Source organism: Labrus mixtus, chromosome 14 (assembly GCF_963584025.1).
Source record: "Labrus mixtus chromosome 14, fLabMix1.1, whole genome shotgun sequence".
Classification (NCBI taxonomy): Eukaryota; Metazoa; Chordata; class Actinopteri; order Labriformes; family Labridae; genus Labrus; species Labrus mixtus.
In genome coordinates, this window is record NC_083625.1 from 17,217,912 (window position 1) to 17,236,493 (window position 18,582).

General features: G+C 38.7%; 1 protein-coding gene across 1 annotated transcript; it reads right to left on the bottom strand.

Annotated features, from left to right (window-relative positions):
- Nucleotides 1-2,412: 2,412 nt before the first annotated feature.
- Nucleotides 2,413-18,192, bottom strand: zc3h12b (zinc finger CCCH-type containing 12B). Its single transcript, XM_061055562.1, has 6 exons — nt 18,130-18,192; nt 12,880-13,678; nt 12,623-12,762; nt 10,977-11,211; nt 10,272-10,378; nt 2,413-10,165 (listed from the first exon to the last, which is right to left on the bottom strand). The coding sequence occupies exons 2-6, from the start codon at nt 13,512-13,514 to the stop codon at nt 8,736-8,738; spliced, it is 2,547 nt and encodes an 848-aa protein (XP_060911545.1). The 5' UTR covers nt 13,515-13,678; nt 18,130-18,192; the 3' UTR covers nt 2,413-8,735.
- Between the last annotated feature and the right edge of the window lie 390 nt (nt 18,193-18,582).

Consider the following 18,582-nt stretch of genomic DNA (forward strand, 5'->3'; position numbering starts at 1 on the left):
AGCCTTTCAAATGACTTTGTTCAACTTCTGGTTTATCACATACTGTCGGTCCCATTCACAACACAAAAAAGAAAGTAACAGCATATTCTTTCTGGTTAATTACTGTTGAAACACTTACAGCTGCTTGTGTTGTAAAGGAGAGGTTCAAAGCATTCAAGCACTGCTCCAACTTCAGATGGGCTGAACGCTAGTTTGACCCTCACAGCGGTGGACTTTTGGTTTGTTCTTAAAGTTATAGTTCATGGTAATAAAACCGCACTGTGACCGCATAGATCCCACTGAGAGAGAAAAGTCCTGGAAACCAATCACAATAGCTATGTTCTCTCTATAATGTATCTTGCTCTATCTGTCAGAGATTTAGCTCTGCTTTATTGTCCCACAAAATGGTTTCATCCTCTAAACATTTCAATCAATTTTGAACTTTATTTGTAAGGGACCATGTGCAATTAAAACATAAATGTAACCATTACGCAAATCAACCTGGGTCTTCATTGTACCACTTAATCCAGGATAATGTGTTGCTGTGTGTTTGTGTTTAATTCATGCTTTATGCCACATTTGTCAAGGAACGCTGCAAGTTCTAGCTGCTCTGGATAAAACTAACTTCCTGCTCTGCCACATCTTTAACTCATCTAAGATAACACAATCACCTCTTTACCCTTACTTTATCCTTTCCTTATCCCTTGTTATGGCTTAATTAATCCTTTTTCTACTCTTGCTACATGTGTCCGAGTAAGGTCACTGGCTCTGGCCAGCATTTCACACAGTTTTCAGTGGATGTAGCTGCTGTAGGTTTAGTATTTAACTCTTGAGTATTGAGTTAAACACATGTTTAGGTTGAACATTTTCCAGTCAAAATGTATTCAAAAATAAGAGAGTATGGTGTGAAATGTACACTCAAGCAGAATGACTACACAAAGAAATCCCCGGTGAACAGCTGGTGTGTTAACTTTCCCAGAGAGAGCACTGCACAGAGACGTCACAATGTTGACTCATACCCACACTCCCAGGGCAGGATGACCTCCCACACTCTACAAGCAATCCTTACTCAATGATCGGCTCAGTGTGACAAATCAGAGGGGATATGGTGAATCCTTGAAGTAACGGTCAGTGCTGACCAGACCTGTATATTGAGTTAGCACTTAGTCAAGAAGAGAGCTGACCAGGACATTTCCAATCTTCTCTTAACATGATTTCATGGTGATCTGCAACAATGTCTCTGATTTGATTAATTTCACAGCAGGTACTACCGTTTGTGTGGCATAAAAAATCCTTCCTAAAGACAGTATTGATTCATTATCCAGGTTTTTTTGAGGAGGAATACCTGTTAGCTTTGTCTTGTTCAGTAAAACTTTTAATACTGAACCTTACTTTTTTAAGCTGACGGCCCTGTGGTTAAAGAAGGCATCTGTAATTCCATGTTGTCTCATGTCACTGTTTTTGAAGATTGGTGCTTTGAACACAGATAAATCATATTGAAATAAAGGTTTTGTCACTTTTTGAAGGTTGAAGGAGCTTCAGCAGACCTAAATGTGTTAACACTGAAGAAGATAAAGAAGAAGATTGTAAAAGGACTAAATGTACAAATCAGAAACATCTGTCTGAGTGTGGTAATGACACATGCTCTGTGCTATTGCACCGTTTAACCAGCAGGTAGTGTGATTGTGCTGTGTAACCTGTTGAACAGCCACAGCTGCAGTACAGTACATACAGAGAGGGGTTCTTATTTTGTCTAGGTTGTCTAACACCAATGTAAGTTTTTTCGTGTTTTTTTAAAGATTTATTCTGGGGCTTTTTGTGCCTTTAATGAAGACATAGGACGGTGGATAGAGTCGGAAATCAGGAAGAGAGAGAGTGGGGAATGACATGCGGGAAAGGAGCCACAGGTGGGAACCCTGAACCCGAGCCGCCCGCCTGGAGGACCACAGCCTCATTCGTGGGGCGCGCGCACCTACCACTGCGCCACCAGCGCCCCACACTTATGTAATGTTTGACATGATCATTTCAAAGATACTTTCAAAACTTTCTGCTATAATTCTAGAAAAAGGGACACAGCCAAAGGGAGACAATAAGTATCCTGTCCCCACCTGCAAACATTTGCATGTTTAAGTGCTGTCTGACTCCATATTATTAATTGTATGTGTATGCTTAGTTGACTGCTGTCTTTTAATTTTACAGGGCTTTGGCTATATTGTCCAACTGCCCAAATAAACAACTGACACAGTTATAAGTTGACATATATTTCAATTCAATTTTTGTTATTGTAACCTAATAGTAACAACAAAAAGGCCTGAATGTTACACACTGCATGCAAGACAAGAGACTCCTTATCTTTCTTTCACTTAGTTCATGACAATTTAAAAAAAAAGCAATTATTTCAGGTCTCATTCCAGTCGAGAAGAAAAAACACAGTTTGAACAGAATTTTGCTTTATTTAAGGAGATAAACACGTTTTGTCATTAAGACTTACATTTTGTTTGAGCCCACAGACCCAAAGATCCTCTATTTTTGTGCATTTTGGTCTATAAAAGCAATGCTTTCCACTCAGCATGGATAACAATACCACAGATCATCACAACACACACAAAAAACTTGCTTTATATTTCCCTTTGTACATGGACAACACATCGGTCTACTCAAACAGGAGACCTTTACTACCTCAGAAATGTGACCACTGACTTTTCCAAGAATAGAAAACAACCAAATGAGTTATCCAAACTGTTTTGTGTGATTTGACCTGAGTATTTCACTGTATGTACTATTATCTGTATGTACAGTCATGTTCAAATGTGTGGACCTGTTGTCGTGGCTTTTTTAACACCAGCAAGTCAACTTTGACAAAATCCTATACTGTTAGAAACTGCAAGACTTCTAGGGGGTTCACCATTGTTGGACACAAAACTGTGTGTGTGTTTGTGTCTATGTGTGTGTGTTGGTCATAGCATGTGACGTTACATGACATGTGTACATCAAAATTCACTTTGGTGTTGCTCATAGCCATTAGAAAAGTGATTCTGAACTGAAGTTAATACTCACTGACAACATCAGCATTTACATCTTTAAAAAAACACTTCTAATCCCCACTGGCCTCATATAGCAAAATTATGACCAAACCATTTGTGAATTATAGTAGAATAGATCACAATTCATGTCTTATTTGTTAACATAGTGTTAGTCCTTGAATCCAAAACTCAAGAGAATTTTCCATTTATTAAACCGTCCTTTACAGCAAACACAAATCTGAGTAAAGCTATCACTGCGTTTACCATTCAGTGTGTTTTATATGCTGCTTGTTTGCTTCTTGTAGATCTGATGGGGTATGAGTTAGAATCATCTGGCAACAAGAGATCAGCCAATAACAGAACTCTGTATCATATTTTGGAACAGTTTTTAACCGTCAGGCCATAAGCAGATTTGTGTTTGGTGTTAAGTTGCTCTAAATTCACACTGTGCAAAGAAAATAATCATGTTTGACGAAGCCACCCAAGAAGAACTTTGGCATGTTTTATTAGGCAAAATAGTTTCAAAAATATTGAAATTCCCATTAAAATAGCATAAAGCAGACATGTCAAATTCAGAGTAAATAGATGCACTTAACCAAGGTGCACAGGTTACAACACAGAAATAATCTAAGTATTAGAACAACTGAAGTAACTCTCACATTTACAGAACTCTTTCTATATGTACACACACACACACACGTGTGACTATTTACAGAGAGGACATGATGCTTACAGCTGTACACAGGGTATCTGTGCACTTTGAAATAGCATAAATGTCCCTGTAAGTTTACTACTGTACCCAGTAAGAATTAGTTCATACCAATGGGCTACTCCCTGTGACACACAGTGTCACAAACATTACGGCATTGATCCCCCCACCCCACCCCCTCATTATTTAAATAAACTTTTTTTAATATTATACATTTCATATTTTGTTACATTCAAGGTATAGATACAATTTGTATCAACAAGCAAAAGTCAATTCTAGACATTTGTGGCTTAGTTGTTTGCGGCACAAAGGGAGGACGGGGACTGTGAAACAACCTTCTGGTCTTAAGTGTCACCTTGGAGAATAACAGCACAACACTGGATTGGTACATTTAAATGATTTTGTTGTGATAGAGAGTAATTTATTTTTGGCCTGGAAATGTCATTCACCCAGTGAACAGAGATCATTATGAAAATAGTCTTTAGAGCAAGCACAGTCTTTAGATACCTCTAATATAGAATGTAGTAAGTAAAGAAAGAATCAATTAAAGCCATAGCGACTGTCGTTTTTTTTCCTCTTCCCTTTTAGTCCGGTGTGAAAATGTCCAGATGGAACTTGTGAAAACAACACAGGCTAACCTTTAAGATAAGAGCAGCATCCCACAATCGTTTTTCAGCATTTTGGACCCACATTTAAAAGCCACTAGGGTTTCAATGAGGATTTGCTCTGATACTTGTCAGGCCCACATTGTCCATGAGTGCATTTTATCTTATTACAGACAAGTGGCTGCTAGGTGGCACTCTGCCAGAAATAGGAACACACATGCTTGTGAGCCATGTCAGCAGCTAAAATTAAATCATGTGTGTGTACGCCTTTATGAAAACAAACTAATTGAGTTTAAAGGACTCTGTTACAGGATCTAGTTAAGATTTTAAATTTTTTTTTAATATAAATCTTATGGTGGTAATTATTTTTCAAACAGAACAAAGTCGTTTTATTTTGAGTTCATCTGGGTGACTGACTAGTCCAGTGTTATCGATCTAATTAAGACACACACCAATATAATTTAAGATATTTTAATTCACAACACTTGTGATCCTAATTTAGTCTCTGATCAACAGATGGGTTCACATTATTACTTTTAGATTTGTGTTTTCCATCAGGGTATGTAGTACTTCATGGACCAAGATTTTTTATGACAACTCAACCTTCCCAAGGAAAAAGGACGGCACGCAAACTTTGAGCCAAATGCCAGAAACAACCTTGACAGCAGCCTTGCAATCTGATTGTTTCACATGTAGAAACATTAGGCAGTTTGTTTCACCTTCTCATGAACAGACAGCCGGCCTTAAGTGGCCATGTCTTTTTTCATGAAAAACAAAGTCAGCAAAACCCAAAATTCTTTTGGGCAAAACACATTCAAATGTTTTTTTTTTCTTTAAGTCTGCTCATATTACATGGTTGTACCTAAACATTATAAAGAAATAACTTTTGATGCACCACCAATGAGACATAGTCAGAATAAACTCTGTTAAAAAGGAATACACTCAGTTAAAAAATGTTCATTACATTTTTCTTTGATAGCATAAAGAATTTCCCAAATAAAACGATTAAAAGTCCGATCTGTTTAAATGCTGCATTCACTGTCAAGGTGAGCCAAACTTTCTGTGCTTTTAATCGTATATTTTTTAAAACACTATGACTACAACTCTCTCCTAATCCACCTTTGTTTTACAAGGTTAGGTCCGAATAGCCTGCATCCTTAAAATAAGTGGCATTTCCCTTTAAAAAAACATGAACACATGAAACTGCTATCAGGGTTGGCTTTACATGTTGCAAACAGCTTTCACTTGGCCCTGAGGGTGGGAGAAGAGAAAAGGAAATGGACTATTACCATCAAGGGTGGTCATCCTCATAGGAACATGCATGTGCTCCTATCAGTTGATAAGAACTAGTTTTGACCTTATGACCTTGGCAACTTACTATAGGTCATATGTATATCAAGGCAACCATCCACCCATCCATAAGTACAATTTACAAGATCTAATCATTGGCTCAATAACTGCCAGAAAATTCACCTATTGTGAAAATGTTAAGCCTTTTAGTCTTTAAGGACTTTAACGGCCTTCATGAAGTCCAATTCACTGATGACTTTCTTTGACTAAAGCTGCTGCTGATCACGTAAAGCGACTCTATGAGCTCAGTTTTAGAGAACTCAAGGTGAATAACAAGCATTTACACAAAAAGTACAGTTTTGCAATGCCATCGTAGCGTTTCAGATGTACATAACTTACTTTAAAATACTACATGTTACATGTAGAGTTTTCACAAAATATATAATTAATAAATCAAAGTAATCTTGCCAATAACCACTGGGTTTTTGGCAGGACAAGACTGAAAATTAGAAAGTTGAAAGCATCCTGAGAGCAATGTGCTGCAAGGCACAGCCAAACCCTTTTCATGATCCTTGGAGGCTGGCTGCATGCATACATACAAACAGTACATCTGTATGTGAGCAATACAGCCTCCCATAAAATGCCATTCAGAAAATAATGCCTCCAATATGCCAACTAGCGTTCACGTCATTTTGGAATTCCATTAATCAAATTAAGAAAATACCCCAAAATGCGTCATGTGTTTAACTCACTTAGAGGTCTAACTGTTACAGCCAGAATCCTTTGACTTTATCTGACAAATGTCTCATCAGGTACATATTCAGCCTGTTGCAGAATTCTTTGCGCAAACATTTACACAGTGTTGGTTAGCACTGTTTCCACCTCTAATAGTACATTTCCACACTGTGTCTCGACTCAACCACACTACAGCTCGCTGAGGTCAATTCTTAAAGTTTCACTACATTTATATGCACAAAAGAAACTGTGTGAAATCAGTTGAAGACATTGAATTGTCTCACTAGTTTAGATCAATGCCTGAATTCTTCAAATCAATACAGTTGACACAATTTAAATGGTCAAATTCCTCTGAGTTGACAAAGTGTCTCTTAAAACCTGAAACTGATCAGGGAATGTAGTGCTCACAGCGACAAAAGCTGGAAATCATCAAAGGACTTGGGTGCATATAAAAGTAGGCTCTGAAAGAAACTTGACCTGCTCCTTCAAATAAACTGCTCCACTGACAACATGAGGGAGTCCATTAGAGAGCCTGTTTCAAACAAAGATGCTTTGAATACTTTTACAAACAAAGACGTATACTGATAGGGAAAACCTGGATGTAGCATCCAATCAAATCAGATAGGTAACTGTATAGTGTAACATAGGAAATAATCCAAACACATGTTCATTTGTAATATAATCCCATCACTTCGGCAAACCGTTAACGTAAAGTAATGTAGAATACTGACACTATATAAATTCTTTTTTTGGCATTATTTAGCAGCTTATAAATGACTCTGAAATAATGGCTTTTGTGTGATTATATGTACATAGAAATGTGCACGTTTACAAGTCAAATCTCTTGTTTGGCTTGCTTTGTGCACTGTCAAATTCTACCAAAATAGTAGCTTTGTTAAGTGAGGCTGAGAAAATATATCTCTTTAGATACTGAGATAGTGCTTTACATTTGAAAAAACGTGGCTTCAATGACGAAGACTTTCATTGAAACCCATCAGACAACGACTAAAGCGTGAGGTCATTCAGATATAAGGCCATTAAATGTCATTGATCATGCTGTGAGGTATGTGGCTACCTCCCTTTTTACTTATCTTTAAAATTAATGCACAAAAAGTCACAAGAATTATATACAGCAGAGGCAGATCTAAGCATGGTTATCTATGGTTCCCCTGAACCCGAAACACTTTAGATGCATTTTATAACACGTTCACAGGACCTGAACAAGATGTACAAAATGAACTAATCTTAATCTACTTTTCTTACATCAGGCAAGTGTGAGAGAATTTGTCAAGATCACTTCCAATCTGCACTGTGTTGCCATGTAATCTAAACCATTATCTTTGAACCACATCCCGGTATGGATATTTTATCCAATAATGACAATTTATATTTGTAAAATTCCCTTAACTATATCAGTGGTGTTATTACTGCTCGCCCTGTGTCAGACATGAAGCTTAACTACTGCTTCCGATTAGCAAGCTGGCACCACTTGCCTGCAGCAGCAACTATTCCACATTATCAAATTTGAGATTGCCGTTAAGTAAAGAAACACTACACACAAAAGCTTAAAATGCTTATTAAAGACGCTTAATAATTCACTAGCCAGGCCAGCAGAATTAAAAACTGACACTTTATAAGTCATTGTCTTTCTCTGAGAAACACTTTTAGATCACACATGCTGACAAGGTTACACTCTGTCCTCTCATTGAAGCAAATATTAAAATGACTAAAAGGCAAGTAGCACATTCCTTGTTAAGCTATACAAGTCAAAGTTTTATGTGCGTGAACTGAATTATTTTGGGCAACACTGATACTACACTGATAATGACTTTGGCAGGGTTGTTGCGAAAGCTAACAGATGGTCACCGGCTAAATTTTTTAAAGTTATAATGATTTTACTTTGGGGCTCCATAAAGATTGTTCATGTAATCAATCAAATATAAACAATGACTCACCCATATTTGATCTGATTTTCAACAGTCATGCTAAATGTTTGCAGACTTTTATAAATATTTTAAATAAGGTTTCACAAAAGTTCTGTTGGTCATAAATTTGGTACCATGCAGCTCCTGCTCAGGTTGTATGAATGTGTTATGAAATTGTTTTCTTTTAAGGTTTTACCTCACTTTAACTGCACAAAACTTCATATAAAACTGCAGCTTTCTTTTGTGAAACATCTTACAATTAAAGATAAACTTAGTAGACAAACTTTCTCCATACTGATTACTTCTATCTCAACTTAATGATACAAAATGTTCCACCCGACACATTTAAAATAAACTCCTGAGGGCAGATGTTGCACATGCAGCAACATTACACAAGTGCCTGTCTTTGCATCAAAAAACATCTGTATTTCCTTTGTCATATCCCATCAATGTAAATAAGATTAAAAGCTCAATGGCATGACCTCAGTTTTGTAACAATGACAGCAGCGAGTTGTTGTGGATCTGTCAAATGAGGGTTCTTCTCCATTACTGAATGGACTACGTAAGCAGGAAAGATGTTACAAAGGTTCCGATATGTTTGGTACTGGTGGTCTGGGATGACGTACCGCTCCTGGTGTTCAGCTGCAGATGGCATCTCCCATGGTGAGTTCCAGATTTGTTCCATTTTTTCTGGCATGCTCCGGACCATCACCCGCTCACAACATGGCATCAGGCTGTTACTCAATGGATATGAATGATATCCATAGGACTCATTACCACATGGCAGAGGGTCCCAGCTGGCGTGCTGCTCACGGCACAGTGGTGGTCTCCTCTGTCTCATTGGGTTGCTATCATATAGCCTTGAGTCTGATATGCTGTCCATACGAGTCATGCCAAGAGACCGTGTGGGCTGTGAGGACAGAGGTGGGAGGACATTCTGAGTGAGGGGATAGTCTCCAGGACAGCTGGACCTGGCTCCCACTGCAACATGCTGGATATGGGGTGCCAGATGAGATCCAGACTGCTGCTTACGGGGGCCCTGTTTGGGTTCCTCTTGTCCGTAACTTTGAACTCTAGTCAGCGCTTCATGACGAAAGCCATGGGAGAATGCTTGCATCCTAGCTTGTGCGTTAGACTGCTGCTGCCCCTTCATGCTCTCCTCCAAGCTACTGTCCACCGAACTTGGGTAAAGGTCAGCGTAAGAGGAAAACGAGTCGCTGTTTGAATGGCTGAGACAGGATTCAGGGCAGTGGCTGGGATTTCTCTGATACACACCATGCTCGTGCTCCATGCTACAGAAACTGTCAACATTGTGCATGCTGCTCATGCTCATGTTTGAAAAATCACTGTGTAGCGAATAATAGCCATGGTCGCTAACTGAGTCATACTTTGGAAACTGTTCACCGTATGTAACAGAGGCGCCATGACTGTTTGTAACTAAAATAGGAGGGTACTGTACACTAGACATGTGCTCCAGAGAACTGTGGGAGAACTGCAGAGAACCTGGCACCGGGCTGCTGGCTGATCTTGTGTTCAAGGCACCAGCTGCATGGCTCTTGACAGGCTGCATGGTGGGCACACTGAGAGCGGACACAAGGGAAGGCACTGAATTTGTCTCAGACTTCCGAGCAGCGGACAGTGCCTCAGGAGGTTCACAGGCCACTGAGCGAATACTTGGGTCAGATTGGCGTTTGGGTGCCACACGCTTGGCCTCAGAGTTCATGTCCCCCTTAACAGTTGCTGGACCAGTACCGCACTTAGCTAAAGCCCCCTCACTCATTGTCTTCACCGCAGACAATTTGGCGAAGGCCCGTAGTTCATCGGCCACCGACCTCTGTGGCTGGTTGACACGCTCAGGATGATAGTACTTGCACTTGTGTCCATATGTGCACTTTTTCCCTTGTTTAAAGAATGAGTAGATCAAGTCAATTAAATAATACAATTACAGTAAAGTCTGATGCAAAAATACTTCCGATACTTTGAAATTGACATTTAGAGAACTTACCATAGGGGCAAGGTTGTTTTTTGTGCTCTGGAACGACAGGGCGCTTGCGGAGGAAATTTTCTAAGCTTGGACCATGTCTTCCCAAAGGATCATCAGGGGGCATAAACCTATTGAAAACAAAGATTCAACATTTAAATTTTCTAGTGTTAGAGTATTTATTTTAAGCACATAAACTACCTGACATAAACAGAAATACTAACCTGTTTTCCCAATAATGACTTAATATGACAATATTTAGAATTTTAACACTAAAATATCTTTATCAATAAAAAAATGACTAAACCTATGTTATGTGTTTTTTGTTGTTGAGGACTTACATTACCTCAATATTTCCAACAGTTATGTAAGCCATAGAAATCTGTAATTTTATAGTTGTAACGGGACGTGTTTATAGTTGCCGTGGAAACACGGCATGTTACGTCAAAGACCGCTGCAGGAAGCGGGAATTGCTATTGAAAGCTGCCATATTGTTTCTGTATGTGCTGCTGTGATAAAAAACGTCATGTTAATTATACTTGATACATCTTCTGTAAACATAGTCTCTTCCTCTAAAAAATGTTTCGCATCAAATACCATTTATAATAGTAGCCTTGATTTAATATTTTAGTATTTTTCAACCAAATCAACATGGCTCCATGCATCGAGTAAAGATCCCTAGATTTTTACATTATTCATCAGCCAAAAGAATGCATTATGGTTTCTTACTTGTCATTGACAAAAGAGTACATGAGGAGACGCTCTTCTATGAACTTCTTCCACTCTGGCTTCTCATTTTGCAAGTCTCTGTAGTTGTCATTTGACACAATAATTCCATCAGAATCATAAGCCAGCTTCACTATGAAGCGATCATCATAGCACACCACTCTCCTGCCTTGAACCCTCCGAGATGGGGTGAAAACCAGGATCTTTTCTTTTTCCAGTTTGCGTAGTATTTCCTGATCTGAAAGAGAAGTTTTGAGTAAGTATTAAATTATATCACCACTACCAAACCCATATTATAACAAATCTTTAAGAATAACAGTAGACACTGATGAACATTAAGTTGCAAGTCTAAGTCCTTAAAGGGATACTTCACCCATTTGCATTAAGCTTTGTATCATTGGAAACCTGGTAGTATTTTTGAATGGCCGTGCATCCCGCACTCATTTTCTCCTGAGATGGGAAATCTTTGTATTTCTAAGTCTGAAAAGGAGTTTCCAGTGACGCAAAATGACGATTTTTGCATCACTGGAAACTGTTGCGGTTAGCGGGGTGAAACTACAACGCTAGTTCATCATATTTTCGACCACTGAAGCTACAGACCAATCACAGATCAGTGGGTGGGAACTCACTCCCAGAATCGAAACTTAACATCCGCCATATTGATTGGAAGCTATGCTAACAGGCTCTATGGAGAAAGCTGATAATGGCAAAAAAATATAAATATAGCGGCAAGATGGCTGCTGCCGACAGGCCGGTCTTGTGTTTTGGCCGCTGGCCGCTAGACGCCGTGACACAAGACCAGCCTGTCGGCAGCAACCGTCTCGTGGCTATATTGCTTATTTGGTGTCTTTCATCCACATGAGCCAAAAAGACACTTTCTGCCTTTTCACGGCCAAGAAGGCACCAACTACTACATATATGACCCAATGTCAATACAGAGTCATGTTTCAATGGGTGAAGTATCCCTTTAAAAGTTTGAATGTTGTGTAAAATGTTAATGAAAAAACAGAGCATGATGGTATATGACAAACATTGAAGTTCCATACGTGATAGAAAATAGAAGAGTGAAAACACTTCAAATGTTGAAAATGACTTTTTCATTATTTTTGGGGGAATTAAATTTGTTTTGTTTTGAATTTGGTGCCAGAAATACATTTCAGAAAGTTGGGACAGAGTCGTGTAAGCCTCTCTGTTGCATCACTTTTTTCCTTTAACAACACTTTGTAATGAAGAAGATAACTTCATGTGCTGCACAAAAATACACCAGAATTTAAGAAATTAGTGTTTGTCCCTCAAACTGTACTGTTGGAGGACCCCCAGGTTCCAACAAACATCATTTAATTTGATACAACTTTGCTTTAACCCTGTAATCCAACCCATTAGCTTCCATGTTGTATTGAATTTAATTTTGACATCCTTTCCAATGTTACAATTAAAGGAATTCCTGAAATACATTGCTTGTAAACAAGTGTTTGGTTAAACCAGTGTGCACAGGAGATATGCACATGTGTGTGCACATGGTAAGAAAGGTACCACCTTCAGCCTTATTTTCAGCCAGGAAAACCTTTCAGTCCTCTTAACATGTTAATTAATATCTGACAATGTCCTATACTAATAAAATATCAGTTTCGTAAAAATTGCTTTTCTACCCGTGATGAGGGCATCAGGCCTCGACTGCTCCTTTCTCCATGCGGGAACAAATACGGTGATGTCTTTGTGTCCTTTTTCCAAGAACCATTCAACAGCAAGTTGGATACCACGGCAAGAGAAAACCTCTTTGTTTCCATGACTAGAAAATGAAACATCGTATTATAAGATGAAGTTAAATACAAATAAACGTTTTCACAAGTTTCTTTATAAAAACACAGGGAAATTAAATATGGATGCATGTGTGTTTGTGTTTTACCTCATTGCCACATTTGAACCATCAATGACGATAGGCCTGAGGTTATCATAGGTATCCACAGAGTCATCTTCCACTGAGACCTCTGGACTAACAGTCTCTTTAACACAGGGGGGACGGGATGTTGATGTTGCTGTACTGCTGCAAGGTTGACTTTCAGGCTCCACTTTGTTTCCAAGTCTCACTAACTCAGCAAGAACGTCGTTAATAAGTGCAGCAGCCCCCAACTTGTTGAGCACCGTCTCCACCTGCTCTCCAGAATAGCCCAACTTCAAAGCAAAGTCCATCTTGGTCTGGTACTCTTTGTCGCTGGCAGGTTTGACCCCTGGTCCTGTGCTGCTCTCATCCTCACGGAAATCCTGCAAAGTGCTACTCTGGGAAAAACTGGGCCGGTCGAGGCATGGAGAGCGACAGAGCTGTCGGTGGGGCTTCGTGACAGCCAAAGGCTCCCTCTTCTTACATCTGCTGCTGCTGCTCACCTGAGTCCTCTGCTGTTGCTGATCTTCTGATTCGCTGTCTGAGCTGCTTCCATCCTCAGAATCGTCAGTGCCATGCTGTGCCTCACTTGAGTCAATGTTCTCCTCCCTCCATGGGTGTTTTTCCATTTTGAGCTTCTCCACCGTTGACCATACTGTCATCAGGTTTGTCTGGACATCTCAGATTTCCACTCCATGCTTCCTCACCTCCACCTCAACCAAGGAATCATACTCAATGCTGGCCTTGAGCACTACAGGCTCTGAGTGTGGAGCTTAAGTAACCACGTCTCCCTTATATGAGCAGGAAATGATCAAACAATTAAATCCTGAAAAAAAGCCAAAACACAAGGGGAAGTTTCTTTTAGATTTAGATTAGAGGCATGTACATTAGAAGCATGAACTTGTTAAACTGTATTTGGGATAGAAAGAAAATAGAAGAGTCTTGGAGAATAAAACATTTCAGTGCAGCAGTTTGTTAGCATGCAAAATCAGTCATCATTAAAACTACACATTTAACCTTTAGTATTTGTGAATGCATACTTTTCCTCTTATTTCAGCACTCCTGCCTAGTTAATATTGACTTGTTATCCCTCTTGGAGCTTAAGAAAAGACTTTTTCAGTGTCAGTGAGTATGCTGTAAAAATACTTTTTTGGCAAAACAAAAATCAGTGCAAGCCCACTTAGAGTTCGGGGCCTTGCCACACCTTTGGTCCCCCCAACTTTCTCTATAGTTGTTTATTCAAATACAAATCTAAGGGTTACACAGCAGAGTCTTGTCATGAACCTAAATTTGTATTGTTTCTGTCAAATGGCGCAATAATTTTGTGGATGAGCTAAAATAAAAATGTCTTTTAAAAGTGATTAACAATATAATGAATTCTGCTAGACCAATAAATTCTCCACCTGTAAGAAACACTACCTGGGTGAAGTGACAAGATTAGTCAGATGAATGGAACAGGTTAGTCACCTACACAAATTAACAAATGACCAACCCAGCAGTGCAGGCAAAGGACTCAGAGGATGGGAATAGGTATGATCTCTCGGAGTTTTGGTGTTAGTGGTTTGCAAACCAATCAAGCCTAGTTGTTTGTTTGATTGGCATGTGTGCAGACTATAATTTTTTATCTGGTTGTCACTCCTGTTGTAAAATGTCAGACCCTCATCATTGCAAACCAACGATTCTTTAAAAGTCACAACTAAGGATTTGCTCAAAGCTGTAAACTACAATACACTGCACATTCAAACTTTAAACAGCATCTACTGCAGACACAATATTAGAGTTGTTTGTCCTAGGTGTTGTTGGTATGCAGCAAGAGATTAACCTAAAACCCTGGAAAGAAAAAATGTTTAATATTCAAGAATGCTAAGTGGAAATAGCATCAGCTTGTGAATATTACATAATTTATCCTGGTACTTTCTCACAAAAAGCCAGGGGTTTCAATTTGAAAATTTGATGAGGATGATCCTTCATTTTAAATTATCATAATCAAAAGCAGAAATTGACGATTCTCTGTCTTTTATTCTGTCCCTTTCCACCTATTAGTGCATGTGTAAAAGAAAAAACGCTTCAGAAATTCGAAGTGTAACACAATGGTGGCCTGCAGTTACCCTTTATAAAAACACTGTGGTCATGTTTTATGCCCATGAGTGTGTGCTGCTTCATGTAATAACACATTTATATCATGGTTATTGTTTTAGGGCTTTTTTACTTTACATCAGCAATATTCTGTACAATAGCCTTCTGCTCATATTTTAAGTCATGTTTCTAATATGTATCTTAATAGTGGTAAATTAGTATTTATGAAAATTAATATATTTATTTAACCATCAGTGCTTCAAAATATATATTCAAAAATAACTCAAATGGCAACATGAACTTACAGTTGAAGTCACATTGTTTGCTGATTTGTTGAATTACACCTCTACAACGAAGAAATCCACACAATCAAGATAGAACCTTGCCACAGATATTTATGTGCTTGTTGATTAAACATAAAAAATACTCTCTCAGGCTTACAGGTTTAAAATGAATCTCCTGTCACCCTGCACAAATGGTGTTAATGTACTGCAGAACAATGCTTGCTCCTATGAGCACAAACGCTCTTGTGGCATCGTAAGCAGCATCCAATGCAGACACATACAAGGTAAGCACAAGAGTTAAACCTGAGACAAAGTGTGGGCTGAACAGAGTATCCCTGCGCCTCTAGCCTTCTGACAGACAATCTAAATTGAACAGTATTCCTTAGGGAACAAATCTGTTTTATGGTAAAGAAGAGGAGGGTTCAGGGGAGTCTGCAGTCCGAACTCTAAGTGTACATACTTACGCATGGTTATTAGTAATCATACAATCTGAATAACCAGTACATTAATGAAGAGACACACTAGACTGCACTGCACTTTCCCTCAGTCTTGCAGTGCAGAATACAGCAGGCTGCGAGCTTCAAGAGGCGCAGCCCATGATATGAGTTGCTTAGCAACACAGCCTTGTCATCAGCTAACTCCTTTTTACCAGTCACGACTAACCCAAACACAGCTCATCATCTCTCTTCAGGCAGTCAGTAAATGCAGAACACTTACAGCTATACTACAACTCTACACTAAAACTCTTGAAGCAGCATATTAGTAATAACAAGATTACATTACTTTAGCCTATATCAATTCTGACCAATGAGAATTACAAAAAAAAAAAATGTTAATCTGGATTGTTATATGTTTGTAGAAAACAAATGATGGCCAATATATGGGGTGGGATTTCTCATTCAAATGGTTGGTTAATGTTCTGAAACTGCTAATATTTCACAAACAACTCATTCTTATGGTAATAAACAAGACTGATCTTCATGGAAGACCTTGAAGGTTAATAGACATTTTGAGGGTGATGGCTTACAGAATCAGTGGTGCACAATGTATCATTGCTGATCACAACTTGCATGACCACATCAATACATGTTTAAGAGAGTCGAGCAGATCCTCTCCCTCCCACCTCCAGAGTCGCAGGCTTGGACTCAGCAAGGCCTCTAGACTATCTTTGCACATGCACAGGCTCATGTAGTTCTGTTTCATAGCAACAAGTGAAGCAGGGCCCTGAAGCCATCTTTTACATTGTTGACCATACAAAATGCCCATCAGGATAAATACAGGGATAAACTGCACTATGGCCAGTGTAGGTTGAATGTTTGAATGTACCACTTAGCTAGTCAAACATTTTGAAGTTAAGAAGACTGAAAAAATGTACAATGAAATGCAGCATCCACTGTACAGCGATGACAGAATGGAAAACAGAAAAACACAAGAAGAAAGGGACTTTTTACTAAGAAGACCAGCAACATATGTTACAATGACACACTGGTTATTTTACACATTTCAAAACCAGAAAACTGACCCAAAATCTCATCAGCCTGCTCAAGCTGGTCAACACAAAACTCTTAAAGACTACATTTAGGTTTTGCTTGGTTGATTGTGTGCCAAGTGATATTTAGCTGTTACTTACGGGACAAAAAAAAAACTACAGCAGAACATCACTTCCATCTGTTTTCATCATTTTAAAATCCTTTATCTGTTATTTTTGTGGGTACATGGGTGATTACTTATCTCATTATCTATTGTATAGATTAAAAAACAGTACAATAACCCCAACTCAAAAAAAGCAATGCTCCGCACCACAAACACAGACAATGAAGGTGACTTCTTTAAAAACATCTGTATGAATAAACACATAGAGGTACCTATAGGGGGTATGCCTATAATTTGACTAATTATTTCCCAGTCTTTAAAATATATTTTGTCTGCTTCTACTTTAATAGTTTAAAAATTGTGTCTCATTAATTTGTTGGGTGATTTTAAAGTTGTACTTTACCCTTAAAAAAGGATCTATATTGTGTGCCAACAACTTAAAATTATTCAAAGAAAATTTTGGAAAATGTACCAATTAGCTTTAAGATATTTAGTTTGTAAAAGGTGAAGTGGGCATTGAACTGTTATTTACTATTCACAGTTTAGTCTTGACTATACAGCAAACCAAATGAATGTGCACCCAAAATTGAAACACAAAGTTGGTCCCAATGTCAGTGAAAATACAGGAAACCTTGTTAAGTGTTGAAATAAGTTAGTGTGGTAGTAAACTAACTAAACTAACTAGTTGACACGTCACTCAAGAGGTTAACATCAATACACAGCATCATGCTGAGAGAGACGAAATGGTGGAAGGTTAAATAATATGACAAACAAAAAAAACTGTCCTACTTACATTACATTTCTTCGAATAATGTATTAACACTACGACTGCACAAGGCGTCACCTTTGTGGTCAGGTGTATTTAAGAGATACCTGCTTTGACATCGTCTCCAGACAGTTAGCACACAAGCTAACGTTTACCGTTACTTAGCTGAAGAGTCAACATTTAGCTACATAAACTCACCGGCCTACTTCGGTTTATCTTGTTAGTCCATGGCTTGGAAAGATATTACTGCATGGTAACGCTGACTGCCCAGTTGTCAGGCAACTTAGTTATCTTTTACTGGTATTAATTGTATCAGGGCTGGTGATTATAGCCAACTCAGAGGCTCTACAGGCTAAGTTAAGCGTCAGCTAATATAGTTAGCTTTAGCTGCTGACAGTGTGCTAACGTTTTGCCGGAATACTACAGTAACTTGACATAAAAGTTGACGTTTATTTAAAAATATAGACAGATGTTAAATCGACGCAACACGACAGGGATCTCAACATAATCTGCACGCATAACATTGCCATCGTTGACTTCAAACGCTGCCCATCTCACCTTATTGCTGTCATCCCTCTCGCCTGTAACAGTTATGTTTTGCTGCCATTGGCGCTGTCGCAGTTTGGTCCGGGTTGCCAGATAACGTGAAGGAAACAAGTAATATAAGCTCCGAAAACACAGCGGGGTCATAGGAGCGTTATCTTTACTTGTTTCTACCAGGCCCGGCGTCTACTTCATAATGCTCTCTTCGTGACTTGTCACGATAGTTTGATGACCTGCGTGAATAATGTCTTCTGAAAATAAGAAGAGACATTCTCAGGAACAATAAGCTTTGCAAAAAAAAAAGCGGTGACAGATTAGATCCACACTTAAATCCTGAAGAAAAATAAATTGCTATATAATAAAAGAAAATAATCAAGTAAATCTTTCAAATAGGACTGACTCATTGTGTACTTTTGTTTCAGACCAAAAAAGTAAAACTCCCTGTTTTAGGGGCATTGAGGGTCAATT